The 25708-nt window shown below is 34.6% G+C and overlaps 1 protein-coding gene across 4 annotated transcripts in view; it reads right to left on the bottom strand.

The window, feature by feature from the left end:
• LOC145684765 (deoxynucleoside kinase-like) overlaps positions 1 to 24470 on the bottom strand; it is a 35720-nt gene extending 11250 nt beyond the window's left edge. For 2 of the 4 annotated variants that reach the window (XM_081757144.1, XM_081757152.1), the window contains exons 1-6: positions 23913 to 24470; positions 18052 to 18257; positions 8965 to 9098; positions 7517 to 7635; positions 2873 to 3027; positions 1136 to 1344 (exon numbers count right to left, since the gene is read on the bottom strand). In XM_081757144.1, coding sequence (XP_081613270.1) covers positions 1174 to 1344; positions 2873 to 3027; positions 7517 to 7635; positions 8965 to 9098; positions 18052 to 18257; positions 23913 to 23946 — 819 coding nt within the window. In that variant the 5' untranslated portion in view covers positions 23947 to 24470 and the 3' untranslated portion in view covers positions 1136 to 1173. Of the gene's footprint in view, positions 1 to 81; positions 1345 to 2872; positions 3028 to 7516; positions 7636 to 8964; positions 9099 to 18051; positions 18258 to 20219; positions 20375 to 23912 lie in introns of those variants that run through there. The other 2 variants (XM_081757139.1, XM_081757157.1) reach the window with 2 other exon arrangements.
• Between the last annotated feature and the right edge of the window lie 1238 nt (positions 24471 to 25708).

The raw sequence follows: 25708 nt of genomic DNA, 5'->3' as shown, positions 1-25708 counted from the left end.
GTTAACAGTTTGATTAAAGAGTATACTTTAATAAGGGGTTCTATTTTATATTTTCTCTAAGCATATTCTAGAAATATACACTTTTTATATAAAAATTATTTTTGTTTTTAATTTTTTTCTTTCGTTATACATGTTTTCAATATTTGATAATCTTATATTTTCAGCAACTAACTATGGCTGAATTCTAACACTGGATGAAGTATCCAATAACAGTGTAATGCGATGACAGATGTAGATTGACTATAAAATCCGTTCTAAATGCCAAAATGAATATGTTGAGTAAAAAGACCAGATTTTACTTCAGAACTGATAGGACATATACCTATGCGAATTCTTCTGGGGATTATTTGAACTAGTTCCACAGTGAGTAATAGAGAGCCCGTTGTTTACTGAGCAATGTTAGGCACATACACCACATTTTCACATTAAACCGAACTTCTCCATTTTTGGCACTTAGCAGGAATTTTATATTCAGTCTACAAATATTCACTTTTAACTGACTGCACATAACAGAGACGTAAAGTGCGAGTTTACTACACTTTCGTCACGACTCGGTTTTCATAAGTACTAACAACATTCAAATACTTTACCATTTGATATGCTTGTGCAACAGAAATTAGATTCATTTATCCATCTATAGTTTCAATCACTGATCATCTTCAGGAAATCCAGACGAGATCTATGAGTGTAGGTCTTGATGAGATGTTAAGGCTCCCTTCTAATTAACTTTAGTGAAACCTCACTATTAGTTAAAAAGGTGTGTGTATAAATGCACTTAGAACAAACAATAATTTTTTACTCAAGTTAGAGAGACATTAAAAGGTAGAAAGATATTGTGTGTTTCAAAATCATCATCTGGATACTATGAGCAAGACCGACAAATACCGACTGAAATTATTGATGGTTAAAAGTCTAATTTCCATTGTACGAACACATCAAGTGGTAACTATATACAATACGTCTGCTCCCTGCCTATGATTTAAATAAACATAAATCTTGTTTTATTTCTCAGAATTTATATTAAAATTACTTTGTAAACTGCTCTAATTAATTTAATTAATTAGAACATGCTTTGGAACATTGGCGGTACCTTTGATAGACTTCATATGATCCATTGCTCTAAAATAATACTTACACTATCTCGTTATTATTATTATTATAAGAGCTGTAATTCTATTGCGTAGTAGGTGCGGTGTGAAATATTCCACCGTTTGCTGTCGATTCACCATTAAGTTTATTTACACCTTTAGAAGGAGACAATGGAGTCCTTTGGAAAAGAAACTCACACTTCTTGTATTCTTCTTCTATCTGACAAATATCACTATTAGCGTCCAGCACAATAACCTGCAACAAGATAATATATTGGCATATTCCAATGTATTAAGAGTAACAAGTACAATCTTAAACGCAAATTTAATGCAATTTCCTTTGACTGTTTTCATCTATTGCACTAAATTAATCTTTCGCAACCGCTGTGTCGCTCACTCCCACAGGGTGTCGCGAAATTTTATACTTTAAAAATCATGAGACAATCATTAATAGAAATCAATTCTGAAATAGTGCATCAGTCAACGCCTCCAGTGGCACCAACTATGTTCAATGCTACATACGTCATGAAAACTTAAGTTTTAAACTATTACCATTTATATTATTATCAATAAAAAATCAAGCAAGCGTTTCACCATGTCGCGAGCTTTCAGAAAGTGTGTCGTTAGTCACGAAAAGTTGGGAACAACTCTACTAAACAATCACGTCTAACAGTTGAGTTGTAAATACGCAAAATATTCTTATAGCAATATATAACTTCTCAGCAATGATAAATAATAAAAAATAATCGATGATATATTTCAAGAGAAAAGTTTCCAGCCATCAGAAGTATTGAAATGGCCTCCAGGAATGGACTCCAGACTATTCGTTTATATTTCCTTGATGTTTTTATTACTCTTGCTTTTATCCTTTGTAAACAAGGCTCTAGGGAAAAGCAAGGATTATTTAGGAATCAGAATTTGAAATAAGTGAGATGATACGTTAAAATTAGTAAGGGTCTTGTTAGCACACTATCTTCACTTATTATTACTCTATTCCCTCCTGTTCCCAAGCCTCTGCACTTATCATTGCTCTATTCCCTCCTGTTCCCAAGCCTCTGCACTTATCATTGCTCTATTCCCTCCCGTTCCCAGACCTCTGCCCTTACTATTGCTCCACTGCCTCCCGCTTCGAAGACCTCTGCACTTATTACCCCCCCCCCCTCTGCTCTAACCCCCATTTGTAGGCCTCTGCACTTATTATTTCTTTACCTCCCGTTCCCAGACCTCTGCACTTTTTATTGCTTTATTACCTACCGTTCCCAGGCCTACTAGTACAAATACTTGTTAGGGGCCTTCTCAGATACCTGAAGAATGACTCCATTGCCTTCGAAATTATCAGCATTTATTAAAAGCTTTCAACATTCTTGAAACTTCTTGAAGGGTCCCGGGATAGCCAAAAGAATAGTACAAATACGAACAGATCTGGTAATGGTGTTTAATTCGTACTTATTCTGACCAGCTGATCCTACGCAACCTTTGAGATACGCATTTACAACAACTGAAACACAAGGAACACAGCATCAGTTAGAACTGTACTTCTATCTGAACTGAAAATTCCAGCGAAAATATTTAGCTACTAGATCCCCCTATACAGATCCAAATGGTGTAGGACCTAAGCAAAATATGTCATCAAGATCATACACGGCACTATAGTCCTTTCAAGTACATATGCAAAACAGTACTCTCTTTTTCATTTAATTCTCATAATTTTTCGTTTATAAGTCTACTAGTCTGCACTAAGATAAAAAAAAATATGTTATTCCGAAAATACAGTAGGAATTTACCTCTGCTGAAACAGGAAATGATTTCTTATAATACAACCAGTTTTCATGGAGATCATGAAGCTTCTGCAAGTACTCCAAAGGAATGAAATTTTCTTCTTTGCGGCCTCTTGCTTTTATTCGTTCGTAGACAACTTCAGGACTGGATCGCAAGTAGACTGTTAACAGAAAATTGTAAGTTATTTTAAATTTGTATACAAAAAAAAGTCAAGTAACTTAAACACTAAGTAAATTTTATCCAATCTCTTTTAGATTATTAGTGTGTCCTCTGCTTTCTCTCAGATCACTAGTGCTGCTTGCTCCTTCTTGAGTTTTTCATTTATTTATTTATTTATCTATTAACTTATTCCTTGATTTCTTTTTCATTACTTTATGTCGTTATCAATGCTAAGGAAACAACAGTTTGATAGCACATGGATTTAAAATCAAGAAAGACATATTTACTAAGTTTAAGACTGTTAAAATATCAATCCTGTAGCGCATTCAGAATACGAGCGGAAAAAATCTTCCTAGCTCCTGCGGTGTTTCATATACGAATTGTATGTGTGTGTGTTTCGTATACATTACAATAATCTTTATCAAAGATCGAAGATTAAGCGAAAAACTGTTACTGCAATAACAATTAAAGCAGCGTATTTTGATTTCCTAGTTAAGCGAAAAACTGTTACTGCAATAACAATTATAGCAGCGTATTTTCATTTCCTAGTTAAGCGAAAAACTGTTACTGCAATAACAATTAAAGCAGCGTATTTTCATTTCCTAGTTAAGCGAAAAACTGTTACTGCAATAACAATTAAAGCAGCGTATTTTCATTTCATAGTTAAGCGAAAAACTGTTACTGCAATAACAATTAAAGCAGCGTATTTTCATTTCCTAGTTAAGCGAAAAACTGTTACTGCAATAACAATTAAAGCAGCGTATTTTCATTTCCTAGTTAACTTTCAGCACCAAGGCTATATACAATGTAGACCGATAGCTTAACGTGAGATCCGAACTGCACATTTTGTAAAAAAAAAAAAAAAAAAAAAAAAAAAAATATTGTCTATAGGTAGATACCCCATTTGCAAAGAACTGCGCATGGAGTATCATAGAACAGCAGCTATGGAATTTTAAGAGGAGAAAGATATAATCTGAGTTCAGGGTTCCTCTTTCAGCAGTGAGGCTATACGAGACGCACCTACAGCTTAACGAGAAATCCCAACCATATGAGCTCTCGCCGGGAATCGAATCCAAGTCTCCAATGCCAAAAGTGCACACGGTATTCCCATAGCCACAAGGGAGATCTAGAAGAATAAACATGATAGCTGTACTGGCAAAGGCTACTGAGCCACAAGTGACATGACCGGTTTTCCTGTTATTGATGCAAGTCCCGTATAAGCAACCATCTGGTGGCAATTTGCATTGTGGGAAGAATAAAAAAAGTGAAATGAAATCTTTTTAACGTCCCACGGGTGGGAAGAATAAGCTAAAACATCCTGAAATACAAAATCAAAACGCCCATTTTGTGGGAGTAACTGCACAAGTAACTTAAAAACACGGTAAACCGGTAGCTCCGTTGGTAGAACATCCACCTGGTAATCTGGAGATTGAGATTCGACTTCCCGGTAGTCCAACTATCAGATTTTTCCGTGTCATTTTTTGCAGTAAGAGGAAAGATTTTCTTCTGACTTAATAGCCACTTTTGAAAACTAGGCGCCATAATAATTGCAAATCTAACTCGGTCTAAATGGTTTGACCTTAAATTATTAATACTGGTATAAAAAGTACTATTCAATGTAATTTTGTCAGATTCTGAAATTTTACCCCCTCGCTTCACACGGTTCCGACTTAATACCTGATTCTTATACTGATAAATTATACTTGAACACGATTTTTTTTTTTCCTGTCGCCATGCTAAAACAATTCCTCAGTCGCGATTCCTACAAACCCTTCTTCTCGTATATGATACGGTTAATCTGGAAGCAACAAACTTTTGTTACCTAAAAAGCTAATCGCAAAGCAATATACTATAATAGATATTCGTAATTCAAGGAAATTAAATATATTTAAGATTTAAGATAATTTGAAAATTTTGAACTTTATAACGAAATTATGATAATTTGTTTCTAATTCGTCCAAGAATATAAACATCGGTACTGAAATTTAATTCTAATTTAACGTCTCACGGTTATACGGTTACGCCCTTTAGAATACAGGCGACAGATGATTAATGAAAAGTAAATGTTCGTAAAATTAAACTTTTTGCTCTCCCACTAGGAATCGAACTCAGCAAAACGAACACCAAAAGCACCTGCGCTAACCACTGGGCCAGTGGGATGGACTATCAAAATCAGTACTACTGGCAGTTGGAGATGCAAGGGCTTCGCCACAGTTTTTTTTGTCTGAGAAAGATTGGGCTTTTTTGAACTTTTCAATTTTATTAAAGAATTAACAGTGCATACGTTCGAAAGGTTTTTGCCATTATAAATAAATAGATAAATAAGGAAAGAAAGAAATTAAATAAAGACAGACCTACCTGCTTAACTAACTAACTACAAACACAAAAATAAAACCATTTAATTATTATATTCTAATGAAAAAAACAGGAGAACTTCAAGAATCCAATAAACCCTTTAAAAAAAGAATAGACTTGTGGGTTTTCTAGTTTCATTGAACTGTTTGTAGAGTTAACAGGGTAATGTTTAACGACAAAAATGTTTTAGTACGAAATTTAATTAGTGCTCGCAACAACTATTCTAAAAATATAACAATTTCGTGGAACTTTATCGTTTACAACTAAAACATCACTTAGTAGCGTTTTAGGAGCTAATGATACTTTACGTACAAGATTATGCAGAACAAGTGTATCTGTCTATATACACAGCTTTTATTGAGATTGTTTGATTTAATTTCATTTGAGTTCTTGCGTCCTTTTCAGCAGCATGACTATACGACACGTAGATCTACAGCTTCACATGGAATCCGAACCAAATGACTTCCAGACTGGAATCGAACCCGGATCTCCCGAACTAAAAGCACATACGTTACCCACACAATTAGGAAAGAGCTCAATTGATGTCATCAAAATTCGAGGGAGACATGGTTGAAAACACAATACCCGAATTTTCTATTTCAAACATATTGACACGATGACAGTAAGAAAGTACAGTAATACTGTTAATAATGAAGTTTAGCTACCGTCAAACTCTGCCGTTAATAATTTAGATTTTATAAAGTGAATTTATGTTATACGTTCTAATAGAATATCTGAAGCTCACAATAGTATTTCCAAACGAAGAACGAAATGTAAGCGAAAAAAATGAAATCTTTGAGTTTTACGTCCCACGGTTATGCCGGTTAGGCTAAAGGAGACGGTGATGATGAGTAATGAATGAAATGGTGGAATGAAGGAAGTGGGAGGAAACGGAAGAACCCCGAGAAAACCCACGCACGCGGTGTTTGAAATGTAAGCGAAATTTTATACAAAATTAAATTGTTTCTATATCTGTTTCTTAGTTTATGATAGATTTTTTGTTAGTAAGACTATTCATGGCTTTGGATTGATTATTTTAACAAAAGAGAGACTGACCAAAGCTTAAAACTCACTTTATTTTAAATTATAATTTGTAACTGTTTCGGATATCTAGCATATCCTTCTTCAGACACTATCGAAAATAAATGAAAATACAGACATATATATAAATATTGTTATGACAAAGTTTCTATTTTGTCATAACAATATTTATATATATGTCTGTATTTTCATTTATTTTCAATAGTGTCTGAAGAAGGATATGCTAGATATCCGAAACAGTTACAAATTATAATTTAAAATAAAGTGAGTTTTAAGCTTTGGTCAGTCTCTCTTTTGTTAAGATTTTTTGTGTGTGCCAGTTTGACTTTAGGCAACTCGTACCACACATACAAGATGTATAACTTTCAGGCAGTGGTTAGGCAATTAAAGTGTCAGTTTGAAAATCAATCAATACAGCCTGTCCCGGAATGAAAATAGGATTCACAAGTAGTGAATATTGTGAGAATACTCTTCTAATTGTAGAATTTACTACAGGAAAACAAAGGTGGTACTTGAATAGGAAAGTAACAAAAAGCAAAAATAAGCGAAAATTTTCATTTTTTTCCCAAAATTTCGGCTTTTTGTGAAAAAAGTTTAATCCCAAAAAAGTATTTTTTCCCTCTCTTCTGGCAGGTAAATCCTGAGAATAGTAACATAAAAAAAATGGCGAATACTAAAATTTCCAGTCGCCATGGCGACCGGTGCCAGGAATTTTTCGATTTGGTTTGATTTGATTGTTTTAGTTTAGCGTCTCTTTTAGTATCTATGACATATGAGACGTGAACCTACAGCTTAACGTTGAATCTGAACTCGGGGCTCCCGCCCGAAATCGAACCCGTCTCTCACTAAGCCTGGCCAACGATACACTAACCGCTTAGCCACAAGGTAGCTTAGGAACTTCTCGAGTCCTGGGTAAGAGAGCTCTACGATTTAATTAACTGAAAGCGTTTCACGTATATTTTTTGAAATTTTGAAAAATGAGACTAATGATGTTTGCACAACAAATTAAAACAATGATGTAATAGAAAGAAGAATTTAAATGACGGGAAGTTTTCATGCTTCACTAATTATACGAAACAAATTACACCACTTACCAAACACATCTACTCCTACATCCAAATTGCTTGTGATCCATTTGAACCATTCATCCAATACACTGTACTCGGCACCGCTCATTAAACCATTCTTGTGCAAATTTTCAACAAAACAGTACCTAAAATTTTAATTGAAAATTCAAATGTCAACAGATTATTTTTAATAATCATGCATTATTGTCTCCATTTTTATGTTTTCAATATCAATTTAAAATTTGTGCCTACAAGTGCAGTTACGTGTGATTTTTTTTGTCAATATTGGATGAATATTATTCGTAATAAACAGAATTTATCACTGATAACGCAAAATTACTTAAATTAAACTAAGGTAAAAAAGTTATTACCTGCACATTATGTATATGGTAAAATTAATTCGGGTATTTATGAGGTGGTTTGCAACTAACCAGACATAAACAGAGATGACAAAAAGGAATCTCGACAGTAAGATAAAGTTTAACATATAAGAAATTCCAAAGACAAAAATTAGCAATTACAAAATTGTTCAAACACTTTGTTTAACATGACCATCCCATTAAGAAGTAATCACTTCATATAAAGCATCCTACTTATTTGAAGCAGGATGTGGATTGTATTTTATTAGGAAAGGTGACCACAAATTGTACTTAGATAAAGCCAGCTTTGATTTAAAAAAAAAAAAAAAAAGAATTATATCATTATTTTAAAAAATTCTCTGATTATCTACACCCAATAAATCTAACTTATTTTTCTTCTTCTTAGCATTTGAATTATTTAATCCAAATTATTGTTGTTCTTTCAAAGGTTGAAGTTTTAACGCATTTCGGTGCTGCTCAAGCTTCTTTATTTCTTCCTTCAGTCTTTTTTTTATCATTGTCTTGTCCTGGTTTTTACAGGCATGCTTCATATCTTCTGTGAATGATTAAAAACAATTCCCTGACTCTTCTGTTAAATACAGCAAATTTCCCTGACTTTCGATATACTTTGAAACATTTCTTTGACCTTCAGGGTCAGTGTGAAGTCTGTAATACTTAATTCCTACAAGGAAAGATTTTAGTTTATCAGTACAGGGTTTAAGCACGGTAAAAATTAAAATTAGTAAAATAGATATAAAAGAATTAATCCCTGCAAGCGCTATGCTTATCTAAATCTGAATGTTCCTTAGCCCAGAATATACTAAGCAACAATTAGCATAGTTGATCTTCGGAACAAAAATAAATATAACCATTTTCAACAAGAACATACTAAAGAGATACTAAAAAGCGACACGATCAAAAATGAATGTGTTTTTAGTACACTTACTCTAATGGAACACACAGTTATTTATTTAAATTTGACTTACCTATTTCCACAGTATGAGCGTTCTGTAATTACAGTCCTTAGTAGGTGTTTTTTTTTTTTTTTTTTTAACTTTACCTTGGATTAAAAATGGCGTTATATAACCAAAACCAGTTATTCTTTTGTAACTTTACCTTGCACTAAAAATGGATCTTTCCATCATTTTGATTGGTTGCGTTGTTTTCGCGAGATGGAGCTCAGTCATTGAAAGTTGTACATAGCTTTGGAATGTCATGCTCCATCGAGCAGGATCCTCGTACATGAGATTCTGTGCGGAAGGAAAAAAAAAAATAATAAACATAAAAATGACAAAAACACAGTAATTTCACAAAAAAAAAAAAAAAAAAATTTCAATAGGTTTTTACTCAAACCAATTTTATTTTTAATAAATGATCTGGCAATGCTGACATCAGACAAGCACAACATAAAGCTATAGTAACAGTAGAAAATATGCAAAGAGTATTCTGTAAATGTTTAATTGTATAGTATCTAATATTTAAAATTTCGCAAAGTAGATCATCATATTCACCTTATTATCAACAAAAAATTATAATAGAAGTGAAATATCAAACGCACAAGGTGAAAAAAAAATCACGATTTTTTTTAAAAAAATAATTTTTGTTGATTTTTTTTTTATTTAAATCACATTTTTCTCCTTGTATAACACAAGTCACGAACTGAAGAAAAAACATTAGGAATTAGTATTAAATGTTAATTATACCATTTAAGTGAAAGTATTGTGGTTGAATTTTGAATCAATCTCCAATTGTTACTCTATTGCAATCCCAAATAATGTTTCTTAAGCATTGAGGATAAAGTACAGCAATGTTTATCAACATGGCACTTTTCTTTCGCAAGTTCCATATTTGACAGGGACATATTAAAAAAAAAAAACGGGTGATCCAGAACTAGATTACGGCACGAAATATGTCTAAAAATCATAAATTTTACCTAAAGTTATAAAATCTACAAAATTTTAAGTTTCGGAGAGGGGATCGGATCCCTCCTAAATACGCCCCTATTATCGAAGTACAAACAACCAGACATGCATACAAAAGAATTTTCCTCTTAAATGTTGATGGTGATTTCCTTGGTAAAATAGTTAACGATTTACAAACCCTGTTTCGAAGAGAAGAAAGCAGAATTGTTCCGTCACCCGTTCAGAAAACGGGATTTTTTCCTAATCATCCTCCGCATGGAACACTCGTTTTCATACTGTGCTATACACCTATTTGAGTCTTATTGTATTATGATTATTACCTTCCATAATCAAAATAACAGAACTGAAACGGGATTTCACTTATTTTCACTTGAAGTTAATTTATGTCGGAATTCGATTTAAATCAATCCACCCTGCAAATGCGTGAGTTAGAAGGTTGTGAATAATTTACTCAACTTACTGTGTCTTATATTTATTGATACAATTCTACACACTTAGCAGGATGTGAATATTTGGCGATTAACATGGTCAAGTTCACTGAAAACCTTCTCAATACAGAGTAAAGGTAATGACTCATTAACATAAGCATTAGTTGTGTTACAATGAACATAAAAGTTTTAAATCAAGAAGCTCGGCCCAATGCTTTCAAAAGTTTCGTGGGAATTTTACACATTTCATGGCCATTACATGAATCATCGTTTAAGACTGTAGCGAACAAAGAACAGACAATGGAAAATGAATTTAAAAAAATAAACAATCATACACTTTATGTTACCCATTTACTCCTTTGTTTCTAAGTCCCTGAAAAGCGGCTTATGGATTGATATAAAACATTAAGATTTCACACAGACTTTCTGTGGCTCTGAGTGGATTTTTTCCTTCGTTCTTCTGGAACCCTAGTCAGGAGTCCTTCATGACATGTTTAGTGTGCTATACCATGCTGTACCCAATACTGAAAAAGAACGCCAAAATTCCGTTTGGGTATTCTAAAAAGAAAACAGTAATTTATATAATTCGTGTGTTTTATTTTGAATATGCATATACAAGTGTGTTGGAATTACATACAATGTTAAAATCAGCAGTTAGTGCCTATCACTTATTTTGTAATAACAAAATTCGGAATAATCTGAAAAACTGAACTATTCAGTTAAATCTATTTTACGTTACGATTTCTGTTACTACAGAACAGCTGACAGGTCACAGATTATGTCAAGGTCAGGCCACGACCGAATTAAGAAATTGATGAGATAAACAGGCACACTTTTGCTGTACAGTTTTGGTCACAAAAAAGGGGAGGGGGACTGCCTTACACAGACTAAGCCAAGAGCTTGAACCTAGATCCTCACATCCCTCGGATCTCCCTTCCCTCCATTCTGTTACAGAGCGATGTGCATATTCTCATGCCTCCAAGTAAATATTCAGGTGGCATGTAGAAAACAATCATAAAATATCCACCCCTCTTCAAAATAAATATCATGACAAAAGTAAAAACGGGCATATTACATGATACGAGATTAAAGCCTGTGGAAAGTACACCGTCAACAGAACAGTAACACAAACAAACGAAATAGGTTAACAGTCATGCGCTCTTTGTCTAGTGGATAACGTAATGGATTCGCGTGCTAATGTTTATTTTTAACTTAGTTCGAATCCTGGCTAGGCAAGCTTCTTTTTTAATAATATGCATTTTGTTTGTTTGATTGTAAGAAATTTATAAATATACATCACAGCTATGAAATATAGTACATTAGAACATATATATTAAGCAAAATCACAATACCTCCTCTTGTCTCTAACATTCACTCAGGTGTGAGAGATCCATACTAGACTCCTGGTGGAAAATCATATGGTTCGGATTCCACGTTAAACAATATGCCCATTTCTTATATAACCTCGATGTTAATGTTTAATCCTAAACAGAAATCAATATGGATGAACTTTTATCCTAGAAACTAACTCTATAGTAATTCGCGCAAGCAAGGGAGTCATTTCTGGGGAAAGAGGGGCTGGCAATTGCCCCTTCCCCCCTGAGTTCTAGATGTGTATATATAATTTTAATCAATAGTATAATAATATATTACCGACAAACGTTAAACGGAGTTTTACCTCCTCCCCCACAAAGCTAAACCTGAAATGATTACTGCGGGCAAGGGGAATCACTGTATAATAAATAGTAGCTAAATGTTATCAATACTGACAAGAGTCCTTTCTGCGTACAGGAAGATGTAACAAATATAAAACCGTAAACATGAATATTGTAGATATATATTTTTTTTAATGCTGAATCACGTATTTTTAACGAATATATTGTGTAACGCAGAACACACCTCCAACTTCAGCAAATTTCAATATTGAACCTAAATTTCTCCCTTTTCTTTCTTAGAGAGGAGCTTCCGGAAAGTACCTCCAACTTAAGCATGCTTAGATTGGTCATTTTCTGAATAAAGAAAAGTAATTTGGAAATTACAGAATCCTTATAAGCGGAATTTTTAGAAACACTACTTGTTTTTAATTTTAAAAAACTTACTTATCAAATTTCACACCTCTATGTTAAACGAATCCTTACATTTGGCACTTTGTAAGGAAGGGGAAATTTGGGTATAGAAATGACCTCCTTAGAAGCGGAATTTCTTGAAACGCTGAAACATATTTCATTACTTTTAATTAAAAGCCTATATGGCAAATTCCACACCTCCAAATTAAGCGAGCGATTCTTTACACTCGGCATTTTCTGAATCAAGAAAAAATTGAATATTCGAGAAACGATATTCCTTTGCTCCTTAGAAGCGAAGTTTCGAAAACGCAGAAATACATATTTCCTTATTTTTCATGAAGAGTCTTTCGTATTGATTACAAGCAATAGAATACAATACAATACAAATAAAACAAACAATACAAACAATTGATGATTGCAAACAATAGCACGTGTTTTATAAATGTAACATGTGCTCGATGAAATACTACACACTAAAATGTGGGGATACTTACAATTTATATGAGATTTATTTTTAAAGCGTGCGGTATCTATATAACGGATTATAGAAGAGGAAGTTATGTAATAGTTTGGAAGCCTTCTGATACCGGTAGATCTAATATTAGTTATGAAACTACAGAATGGTTAACAAGCACAAACATTTAAATAAACCCGGCATTAGTTTTCACTTCTAGAATCACTTAAGATGACCTAGATGTCATTGAAGTGAGAGTAGGACGCTATAAAACCTCACTTTTCGTAATTTAGGCAGATTAGAGCTTTCAAAGAATACGTTTCTCGACCAGTACTTCTCGGAATATTATTCTTTCATTTGATTCAAAGAATCTACTACTGAGTTAGTTTTCCGCTATCTGTATAAATATTCAAGTTTGGTTTAATTATTGATTAAACAACTCATGTAGCGATAGCTTCAACACTGAAGTAATTCTGGTGAGCCAAAACTCGCGATTTATAAATTATTAAACATCTTTTTCTTTTTTTAAAAAAAGAAAAAGAAAAAAAGGGAATCAGCCCAAATAAGCAGTAATACATTTTGTATATTAAATTTACATAAAATATTCCAGTCTATCACGCTATAAGACTATTTTTATGTGTTACTACTGCCCCGGTAATGTATATATATAAGAACACGTTCAACTTTTATACTATCAATGAAAAACTTAACAACGCTTTTCCTTGATCAGTTTGTCAAAGTTGGCGTCAATGGTAGAAATCGTTACATGCAGAGTATTACGATGTTGGTCTGTAATCTGACTTCTTGTCTTAGACTTTAGATGCTTCACTCTTGAGAAGAATTGCTCACATAAGTATGCGCTTCGTAATAAAGCATACATTTTCAAAGCATATCAGCAAAGGTTAGGGAATGTGTCTTCAGAAATGTACTTTTGGTATAAAATATAAGCAAGGGCACAATGAAGAAAGTTCCTCTCAATTAGAGACCTGTTATGAGGTTCGAAGTAGCTTTATTTGTGTTAATCCTGATATGTCGGGAGCAATGACACTGAATGGTTTCGAAAATAAATTTAAAGATTGCTGGTTACGAGAATCACTAAAATTCTCTTCAAATTTACTTCGCGATACAGCCAATTTTTTTTTAGCGTGTTCACCAAGGGATTAAGAGTTGCACTCGACAAGATGTTGAAAACGAGTTAGATCTTCCCAAAGTCTGAATCTGGCCAAAAAATCTTAATGATGAAACAGAGTATGAATCAGTTGATCTCTGGATTGTAGCAGTGCATTTAGGTTATTCATATGCAACGAGATATCCTAACTACACGTATATATAAAACTACATGAACTGACATAAATTAAAGGGGTACTTCCGGTTGACGTGGAAAGTTGAAATTTGGCATGATTGTAGCTTTCCGGGACTAACCGATAGGAAAATTACCAAAACTGAGTATTTTTAACTTTTAGGGGGTCTAAATGGGGAAGGAAGAATTTCTCCATGTTATTTAAATGAGTCTTTTTCCCCTATAACCTCATGTTTTAGGAATTAGGATAAAAACTTGACATTCAGTATGCGTGTACGTTTACGTTAACATTACCTAAGTAAATCAGTATAAAAATAAAAATTTTCAACTTTAAAGTGATTTTATGGGGAACTAAAAAACCTTTTCCATGTTATTTATATGGGACACCTTTTACACTCCAAAATTATTGGGCACTTCCTGTAGGGATACAATTACTAAATTTGACATGATTTTAGCTTTTCGGGACTAACTGACAGAAAAATTGCCAAAAGTGAATATTTTTAATTTTTAGGGGGGTCTAAATGGGGAAGGAAGAATTTCTCCATGTTATTTAAATGAGTCTTTTTTTCCTATAATCTCATGTTTTAGGAATTAGGATAAAAATTTGACATTCAGTATGCTTGTACGTTGTCGTTAGCGTTACCTAAGTAAATCAGTAAAAGTTATAATTAGCTTCGATTGGAATTTCAGTCTTAATTTTATTGAATGATATCTACATATTAAGTTTGTAATTTAATACCTCAGTTTTAATGTACTGATTATGATACGTTTACTTTAAAATTTTACATACCAAGCAATAACGAGATTTTTCCCAATAGCTAAGGCAGGAATTTCCCGATTTATATATAACGGTAACGTGTGAAACTATCTTCTTTGTCCTTTTGAAATGACTCTTGACGATTACATTACAAGTATGTAAAGATCAGTATAACGTATTTTTATCAGGAGTGCTTCATGAGTGAGTCGGCAGACTCATAGTATTTGTGGCCAATTAGTCCCGGTGTCGAGTCCAAATGGAAGACAATTTCTCTTGGATGTAAGCCGAGAAGCAGCTTGGATTCCGCTTTAAGCTTATGTGACTCCTTCCAGCATAACCCCGTTGCTGCATAATAACATCAAGGCATAACAAACTTATTTCTGTCCATATGTAATATGAATACATACAGCAAATCATTTAAACCAAAAAAACGGGTTTAACCCCCTACCCCACAAAAAAGGTTTTTTTTTTCGAAAAAAAAAGATGTTTTTTGTTAACTGTTTTACGGGGAACTGAAAAATCTTTCCCATGTTATTTATATGTGACGCCTTCAACACTCCAAAATGTTTAGGCACTTCCAGTAGGATTAGAATGATGAAACTTGGCATGATTGTAGCCTTCCGAGACTAACCGACAGGAAAAGTGCCAAAAGTGAATATTTTTAATTTTTAAGGGGTCTAAAGGGGAATGAAGAAATTCCCATAATTTTTTTAAAAAAAATAGGCGTATTCTTGAATACAAAATCTTACCTTTTAAATAGTTGAAATACGAACAGAAATTTGAAAATCAGTAGAATTGTGGATTTTAGAGGTGCGAGGTCATAAGCCGAGAAAATGCGGGGTTGTGGGGGCAAAGCCTCCAGCTCGGCAAATGCAGGAAATATGAAGAGCAAATGCACGAAATTCACTGCTGATGCAAAGGCTGATACATAAGAGATGCGAGACTGTAGGCCGAGCAAACGCGGTGCTCTGGGAGCGAAGCCTTCAGTTAGCCAAAGGCTAGTTAATTATAAACGTCAAGTCTGTCATCCACTTCGGATTGATAAATTCCACAATCGATGTCGCCTTGCTTTGCATGAACTGTTGTATTTTGGTTCTTAAGTCAAAGGCACTTTTGAGAACCTTCCCTCTATTCAACCAACGCACATCATTATAATAAACCACATCACCATTATAAAAAAAAACTCTTCAGTAATTCAATTCTTTCGATGTAATAGAATTGAAGACAATCATAATAACTTTCATAACATTCTCAAGTCCAATAATTCTTTCACACAACTTTTCCTAGTAGAGTGAACATTAATAATGAACAAAATCCTTTCCTTCTAGTTCCGTAGCTCTTTCTCTAGTAGGCTACAAATCATCTTTCTTCAAGAATGTCAGTGTATTTGTACTTCTCTTCACAGATACGAGTTAACATTTTTCTTACATAGAATTATTGAACAATGCCACGGATAAAAATAGCCAGCTGTTTGCTCTAATTTAAAGTAGGTGAATATGACGTAAATTCGAATGACCGTTAAAGTTCTTTCAATGTAAATGGCAAGTTCTTCGACACGTCGTGCAACAGCCATCCCGAACCCAGTTTTCTAAACACTTCTTTCTTATCTGGGCACAGAATTTCCCCAGCAGGATGAGACACTCACGAACTTCCCCTCCATGAATGCTTTGGGTTTTTGCCATTTTTTTTCAGCTAGTATATAACTCATTTTTACGCGAGCTTCGGTCTGTCCCTTGCCTTTGTAGCAAGTCTTGCAGGAACTCTAAATGACTTTGCAGAGGGTTCACTTTTAGACATAAAGCTGTCTCTGATTGTGAACAACACTGGATGCATGTCTCAAGTGTCTTTCTATTGTATTGTTTTACACTGACATTGACTCATGACAGATTAAATACACTAGCACGAATCGGCACACAAAACTATAAAGTGTTCCACTTTTCATTAAAAACTGGGCACGAATTACTTGTCTTACGCTTTTAATCGTAGAAGCCATAATGATAAGCTTAATAATAATATTGGGTCGATGCATAAGTTCGTGCGGTTTTCTTTTGGGTTGGCAACAATGCGGCGTGAAGCGATTGCTTATTGTTTTACCGTAGTTCGGAGTTCGTGTATTGTGAAACACGGGTTTTCTTGATTGTGAACGTATTATTGTATATATTTCAGACAAACTAATATGGCATGTCAAGCTGAGAAAATTGATCATTTCCGTCACATTTTACTTACTTTTCGAGTTTAACCGAGAATCCAGTGCAGCAGAAGCTGCTAGAACAATTTGTGCAGTGTACGGGAATGAAGCAATTGCTGAAAGAACAGCACAGAAATGTTTTTCTTGCTTTCGAGCAGGACAGTTTAACTTGTCTGATGATCCACGGTCTGGGAAACCTTCAGTTTTTTATGAAAATCGCTTGAATGAGTTGCTTCATGTGAATTCTCGTCAAATAACGCAGGGAAATGGCGCAAGTTTTTGAATGTATATGCAATTTATGCAATGTATTGTTACACTCGTAGAATATGTTAATGTTATGTCTATATTGTATTTATAATTGAATTTGGACAGAACAGCAGAAATGAAATATAAAATATAAGAACCGCATGAACTTATGCATCGACCCAATAAAAAGCGCTGATAATGTAAAATAGTCTACGGTTGTCGCGGTGGAGATGTTTGCGCTATAGATGGATGTGTTTACAATTGAGTTATACGGAACAAAGAATTCGAACGAATTCGAATACGGTGTAATGATAAGTACCTAACTACGTTGTTAAGTGCACTCCTACCTTAGTATCACTTGGTGCTGGTAAATGATAGCAGCATCATACAGTTTTATACTTCTACGAGTAAGTACAATCCATTCTCCATTCGAAAATGTCACGGTCAATGAAGAAGCAGAAACAAATGATTAGCTACTCAAGGTGTACGAAACAATTCCCAGATATTCCCAAAATGTCTGTTATGTCATTACTCAAATAAGTTCCACTCATTCGGGTTGAGTTGATTTTGAGTTTCACGTCCTTTCAGCAGCGAGGCTATATGAGACGGGACCTACTGATTAACGTGGAATCCGAACCACATGAGCTCCCTCCGGGAATCGAACCCGGGTTCCACTTATTCTGCTTTTAAATACCGTAATATACTTCAGTGGCCCACGAAACATTCTAATTCTTAATGTGGACGGCACTATCTGATGAGTTGAAGACCACTGATCTAAAGGCATACTATCGATTGAAAGAGGTAAAAGTTTTATTATTATTAAAACGAAAGGTATTTCTTACCAATAAATTATGCCCCTTCACATCCCTCCAGAGTTCCACAGGTTCTGCTAAAATATGCACATTATTTTGTTTGGAGCAGTGATTGAGAAATGTAGTTTTGCCACTACCAATGTTTCCTTCAACGGCTATCGTTAACGGTCGGGAAGAACCAGGCCTCATTTTCGAACTTTTACTTGATGGGTAAGCAAGGTTTTCACCGACTTTACCTGCAAAACAAATACATCATTATTACAAAATGGAAACATCTATATGGTTATACTGAAATATACAAAACATTTTATCAACACTCTTTACCATGCTTTTTACCCAAAATTTCCAGTTTTCTTTTCAGGCCTCTACAACACTATCTTGTAGTATGCAAGTAAAATCTCTCTGAGTAATGAACGGAGAACGCAGGGCTTAATAATAGACGAGATGAAACATGAATGATGAAATCACAAATGTACGTCCATCAAGATTTTACGAACACTTACACATTTACAAACATTTTTCGCTTTAAACTTTTTCTTTTAAACCAGCTGGTTTAAACCAGCCAATCCTGTAATAGGGTATTTTTTTACTTTGGCCACTTCATTCATTTTTTCAATTCTTCGCCTCAGAGATCTTATCTTTCGGTTCCAGTTTTGAGAACTTACCTGTCAGCCCATATATATAGGTAGTAGCTAGGTTGGTTCCTTTCTGTGACAAAGTTTAATATTATATTCACATAGTATTGCAGAGCGAGCATCAGCGAGTGAAGGCGGGTTAGAGCTCCGCAGGGCACGTTCTCTGGCTTTCTCACGAATCGGTTCATTGAAAAGAATTCCCTGACTGTTCCCGGACATCTCAAATTCCCTGGCTTTTTTCGGTTTTCCACGCTTTTCACCACCCTGATACGCTCCGTATGATGGATACATTTAAATGAAACAAATTTCTACAGGCAGCTGAATTAAATAGTAAGTAATACAGCTGTATTTTATAACTGTACGATTACTAGTGTACAACTACTACGAGCATTATACGATGGTAAAAACAAGGGCATTAGTGCTGTATGGCCGGACCAGCTTGAAAATCGAACAAAAGCACCAAAATATACTGCATTCGATTAGATTAAGTTATGTTAGATTACATTACTTTAGATTAGCAGCATTAAAACTAGAGCACAAATAACAAAACCAACCTGTGCCAGGTGACTACTAAAAAGCACGAATGCTACCTAACTGAGTGAGGGCAGGGCGAAGCTGGTAGGCCCGCGTTGTAGCGTATCCTAAGGGAGCAAGCGCATCAACGACGGTGGGTATACATGTAAGACAGGGTAGTGAAAATATACGGGCTTTGGCAATCACACAAATTCCAATAGCATTTTTCACGGTTTCATACTAGTAACGCTTCAATTGTCAACAAAGTACACTGTACACTGTGCAGAAATACATTGCCGTTAAGTTAGAAGTCACTTACCTTCAAAACTGAGGCCTGTAAACTTTTGCAATTTCAAGATGGAAATCGTGTACAACAATTTCTTAACTGTCGCTCGTTATTTTCAAATAGTTCTATGTAACTCACACATGATATGTCACACCCCTGAAATACACGCACTATTTCCACACTGGCTCATGCACCACTATACCAAAACAAGTGTAGATCTCCGCGAAATGTTTGGATCCCCTACAGAGTTCGGCGGGGTTGAGCTGTACAACAACAACAACAAAAATTACATAGTGCTCCGCCCCAATTCAGAGTTCCTTGTAATAGGAATCGTCTTGCTCATGGTCACATGCGACATTTTTTTCTATTTCGGCAATTGTGGAAATAAGCACTTCAGTTCTAAGTTATGAATACTCAAGCGAAAATAAATCCGTAATATCCGCTTGAATTTCAATAACAATAAAGAACTGTCCGGGCTCGAAACATTTACCTTCCATCATACATTCTAGGTATTTCATTACGTATTTCGAATACTAAAATTTACTTTATAATTCTTAGAATTAATAAGCCTGAGGGATAATAACTTCCCAATATGACAAAATAATAATAATAATAATAATAATAAATAACGAGCATTCTCTTTTCCCACGGGAAGAAATCTGAGGCCTATCAAAACAGTGAATTATCAGCATAATTAGGTTAGATAAAACAAATAAACCTTCTTTTAAGCTGATTATTATAATAATTACACAAACGAAACTTACGTTTATTGAATATACACTACAAGCTTCACAGCACCAACAGTCTTCACTGAGCACTAACACTTAATGCCGCCAAATTGTTAGTATCTCATGTAAATATTATTCAAATTACGCGGGAGATTTTACCATTGGTCTACTTGTGTTTTATTTAATCTTCTGCTCATATATTTTCGTAGGCTGGAGTTGAATGAACGACAAAAGTCTTTGCGATAAGATTCAAGAAGAAACATAGAGGTGAATAATAGTTTAATGTAAATATCTCCTTGTGCTTTATTGCAGTCTATACGTTTGAATTTTTTAAAATCCATAAAATTTTGTGGTTGATTTCTAGTGAACTAAATAATATTAAATTCGTTAAATAATTTGCATTGTTGCTGGAATTTTTTCCATTTTCATTTTAGTCTACGTTCGGCGACTATCAATCAAAGACGCTCTAAATTGAAATGGCAAATTTTGGTAATCAGCATGGGCGTACCCACCGGGGAATGAGGAGAACACGTCCCCACACTGGCTCATGCACCACTATACCAAAACAAGTGTAGATCTCCGCGAAATAGTCCATCTGACTCCACATATAGTACCGCTTACATCAAAAACAACCACTTTCTTAACTTTTACTATTCCCCTTACCTAACTTTCACTCATTCTTCCTAACAAACTTAAATAAATTTTCCAATTGACCCGGTAAATTTCCTAAAATTTGACCGGCGATACAGCACTTAACCCAAACTAAATAATATTAAATTCGTTAAATAATTTGCATTATTGCTGGAATTTTTTCCATTTTCATTTTAGTCTACGTTCGGCGACTATCAATCAAAGACGCTCTAAATTGAAATGGCAAATTTTGGTAATCAGCATGGGCGTACCCACCGGGGAATGAGGAGGACACGTCCCCACACTGGCTCATGCACCACTATACCAAAACAAGTGTAGATCTCCGCGAAATAGTCCATCTGACTCCACATATAGTACCGCTTACATCAAAAACAACCACTTTCTTAACTTTTACTATTCCCCTTACCTAACTTTCACTCATTCTTCCTAACAAACTTAAATAAATTTTCCAATTGACCCGGTAAATTTCCTAAAATTTGACCGGCGATACAGCACTTAACCCAAACTAAATAATATTAAATTCGTTAAATAATTTGCATTATTGCTGGAATTTTTTCCATTTTCATTTTAGTCTACGTTCGGCGACTATCAATCAAAGACGCTCTAAATTGAAATGGCAAATTTTGGTAATCAGCATGGGCGTACCCACCGGGGAATGAGGAGGACACGTCCCCACACTGGCTCATGCACCACTATACCAAAACAAGTGTAGATCTCCGCGAAATAGTCCATCTGACTCCACATATAGTACCGCTTACATCAAAAACAACCACTTTCTTAACTTTTACTATTCCCCTTACCTAACTTTCACTCATTCTTCCTAACAAACTTAAATAAATTTTCCAATTGACCCGGTAAATTTCCTAAAATTTGACCGGCGATACAGCACTTAACCCAAAATAAGGAAGTGCATATGAAAAAACGCTGTTAGATTTTATTTTCTCTGCCACATTTCTACAATGTACAAAAGCTGTATTTTATTTTATAGCGTTCCTAGTATGAAACCATTGAGCCAAATTTACCTTACCAACTCAGATTGTCATGAAATTTTGCACAGGGGTACTATTCATATAGACTAAGAAAATACCAAATTTCAACTCTATATATCGACCGGTGTTGAAGATAGGGCTACGTAAAATTTGGAAAAAATGCCCAAAATAGCATATTTAATGTATTTTGAAATTGGAATTGCAGCTGTCCTAGCGAGCTTGTTGAGGTGTCATTTTACAGCATATTTCATTCCCTTTCCTATGGTATACAACATCATATATGGTGGCTTCCATTTCAATTCAGGCAGAGCATGTACTATCACCATTTCAGATATTGTTGAAACTTTTTTTTTTATAGCAACTAGACATGTTTATAAGAGACCCATATTTTTTTATTTTGTCAAAAAAAAATCCCGCCAAATAATGGGCCATCAAAGACGGGGAGTACAATTTATGAAATGTAGACGATGTGGAAAATGGTCAAATTCCGAGACCTACCATTCAGTTATGGAGACAGGTAGTTATAATTCTTGTTGTGGCATGTACATGGGTATGTTGTGATTTAAATAAAGTATATTTTATTATAGTTTGGTTTGCGCATGCGTATCTTTTTGTACAGTCCGCAGCAAAAGACCTGCAACATGAGCATGTACGTTTATTGGGAAACGACGAAGTCTTTTGCTCCAAAATAAGTGTGCAGTGGAGGACGCTTAAGTTTCTCCTGGCGTGATTCGTGCCACTTACACGTTATGTTGATTCCCTGCGCTATTAGGCGTAGTTTCACAATAAACTTACATGCTCATGTTGCAGGTTTTTTACTGTGGACTGTACATAAGTTAACAAATAAACGTCAGTTTATCTGAAAAGTCGAAGTTTGCGAATTTTTTCGAGCACTTCCGGTTTGAATTTTAAAATTGCTTTCACGGTCGGTAACCTAGTTACCCGCTTTCGGAATATATATATATATTGCTTCTGTGTGCAACCGTTTCGTCGCAAAAAATTCGAAAAGTTGTGAAATTTTCAAAAATCGCCATATCCGTAATACTCCATAAGAAAGACATGACGAAGTGAAGTGCTATGTGAAAGCAGTGTACAGTCAGAATGGAAGTATCACAATGCTGTGCCACACGTAAGACAAGTGTTCTTATGCCATATGAAATGTTCTTCCACTATCTTCATCTTATGTGTATACTCACCGTCATTGATGCGGCTGCTTTATACGGATGCACCCCTGCGAGGACCCCACTGCTGCGCTCCTTCACTGATTCGGTTAGATGGCATTTGTACTTTTTTTATAGTCACATAGCATAAGCTGGCTTGTGTTTTCAAGTTGGTTCGCGTTTAATGCACTGTAATATTTATGCTATACGTCCACTTCTTGTACTGACTTAGCCCTCCTGAAGACAATCTGCACCATCTTTTAAGAAACATATTCTAAGGCAGTAAAGTACATTTCCTGCTAGAAATCAATATTTCATGAATGTAAGTATACCTCCATGAGTGCACCAAACCTGACACACCTGCTCGTTACAGACGCACACTGCCTACACAAGCTTCGCACTGCCCTGACTCGATTACATAGTTTTCGTGCTTTTCTAGTGCCTACTTACCATAAAATGACTTGGGATTTTTGCACTAGCTTTCATGGCGTATGTCTGGACGCTGATTTATACGCAAATCATGGAAGAATTAGGATTTTTCAACAATTATTTCTGATGGCTCCATTGAACTTCACCTATGCTAAGTGGAGTATTGTTGCGTTTCCTGGTGCAATATTTTGGAGTACACTACACAGAAAATTAGGGCCTTAAACTTATAATTTTTGAACCATTATTTAAAGTGGTGTACCTAAACTAGACCTGCACGCTAAAACGTACCCAATTATCTCCAGCTGGCTAGATATTATGCACTCTTAAGTACTATAGTATAAGTGCACAAGAAAGCTGTCATCAGCCTTGAATAGCCGTATTGAAGTTACGTAGTTTACACACGAGCTTGAAGTTATACAACAAGAACGAAGTCAAAGTGTTCTACAGTTGAGAAATTAAATATATTTATTGGAAAATAAACAAAATATTACACAACTTACCTGCAACATTCATTATCAACTTTAGAAATCTCATTTTTAAAGTTTTCCTGAATTTCCTTCAAATATCTTACAATGCTAAATCCCAATTCTTCTCCATAGTCCAACACAAAATGTATTATTTAAAATATGAAGGCGAAGAGCTCATTATGTCACTCCTTCATTATTATTTCAATTTCACTCTACTGAAACACGCAATATTAATAAGTGTGTCACTTAAATGTAACAGTGATGTATATATTTCAGTTGTTTACCGCTAATAGAATGTTAAAATTTCGCGCAAGCGCTAGTTCTTAATTACGCTCACTCAGAACTTGGAAAAAGTGCTGCGCACGCTGAGTATTGATGATAAAGTACAGTGCATCGACATGTTCAAACATGATCTGACATGATTAAATTTATAACTATAAGAATTGTTCGCTGAGAGAAGGCTGCTTTTCTCATGTTTGGATCCCCTACAGAGTTCGGCGGGGTTGAGCTGTACAACAACAACAACAAAAATTACATAGTGCTCCGTCCCAATTCAGAGTTCCTTGTAATAGGAATCGTCTTGCTCATGGTCACATGCGACATTTTTTTCTATTTCGGCAATTGTGGAAATAAGCACTTCAGTTCTAAGTTATGAATACTCAAGCGAAAATAAATCCGTAATATCCGCTTGAATTTCAATAACAATAAAGAACTGTCCGGGCTCGAAACATTTACCTTCCATCATACATTCTAGGTATTTCATTACGTATTTCGAATACTAAAATTTACTTTATAATTCTTAGAATTAATAAGCCTGAGGGATAATAACTTCCCAATATGACAAAATAATAATAATAATAATAATAATAATAATAATAATAATAATAATAATAATAATAATAATAATAATAATAAAATAACGAGCATTCTCTTTTCCCACGGGAAGAAATCTGAGGCCTATCAAAACAGTGAATTATCAGCATAATTAGGTTAGATAAAACAAATAAACCTTCTTTTAAGCTGATTATTATAATAATTACACAAACGAAACTTACGTTTATTGAATATACACTACAAGCTTCACAGCACCAACAGTCTTCACTGAGCACTAACACTTAATGCCGCCAAATTGTTAGTATCTCATGTAAATATTATTCAAATTACGCGGGAGATTTTACCATTGGTCTACTTGTGTTTTATTTAATCTTCTGCTCATATATTTTCGTAGGCTGGAGTTGAATGAACGACAAAAGTCTTTGCGATAAGATTCAAGAAGAAACATAGAGGTGAATAATAGTTTAATGTAAATATCTCCTTGTGCTTTATTGCAGTCTATACGTTTGAATTTTTTAAAATCCATAAAATTTTGTGGTTGATTTCTAGTGAACTAAATAATATTAAATTCGTTAAATAATTTGCATTGTTGCTGGAATTTTTTCCATTTTCATTTTAGTCTACGTTCGGCGACTATCAATCAAAGACGCTCTAAATTGAAATGGCAAATTTTGGTAATCAGCATGGGCGTACCCACCGGGAAATGAGGAGGACACGTCCCCAGAAATTTTCTAGAGGAGATTGATCCTCCCAGAAAATTATATAGGAGGGATTCTTCCCCAAACATTTCGGCAAAAATGAAATATCGGAACGGGAACTTCAATTTTCAAAGATTTACTATTTTGTTGAAGAAAATTCTGCAACAATTACAAGGTATAAAATTGTGTGTACCACTAGTCTTAAGCGACAGTCAGGGAAAAATTGTGCATGTACACTCCAAAACCTCAGTAACAATATATCGGTAAGTTCCATTGTAAAGCCAAATGCCAAACTTG

This window comes from Thermobia domestica, chromosome 1 (assembly GCF_964235325.1).
Source record: "Thermobia domestica chromosome 1, izTheDome1.hap1.1, whole genome shotgun sequence".
Classification (NCBI taxonomy): Eukaryota; Metazoa; Arthropoda; class Insecta; order Zygentoma; family Lepismatidae; genus Thermobia; species Thermobia domestica.
This window is presented reverse-complemented; position numbering and strand designations above follow the sequence as displayed.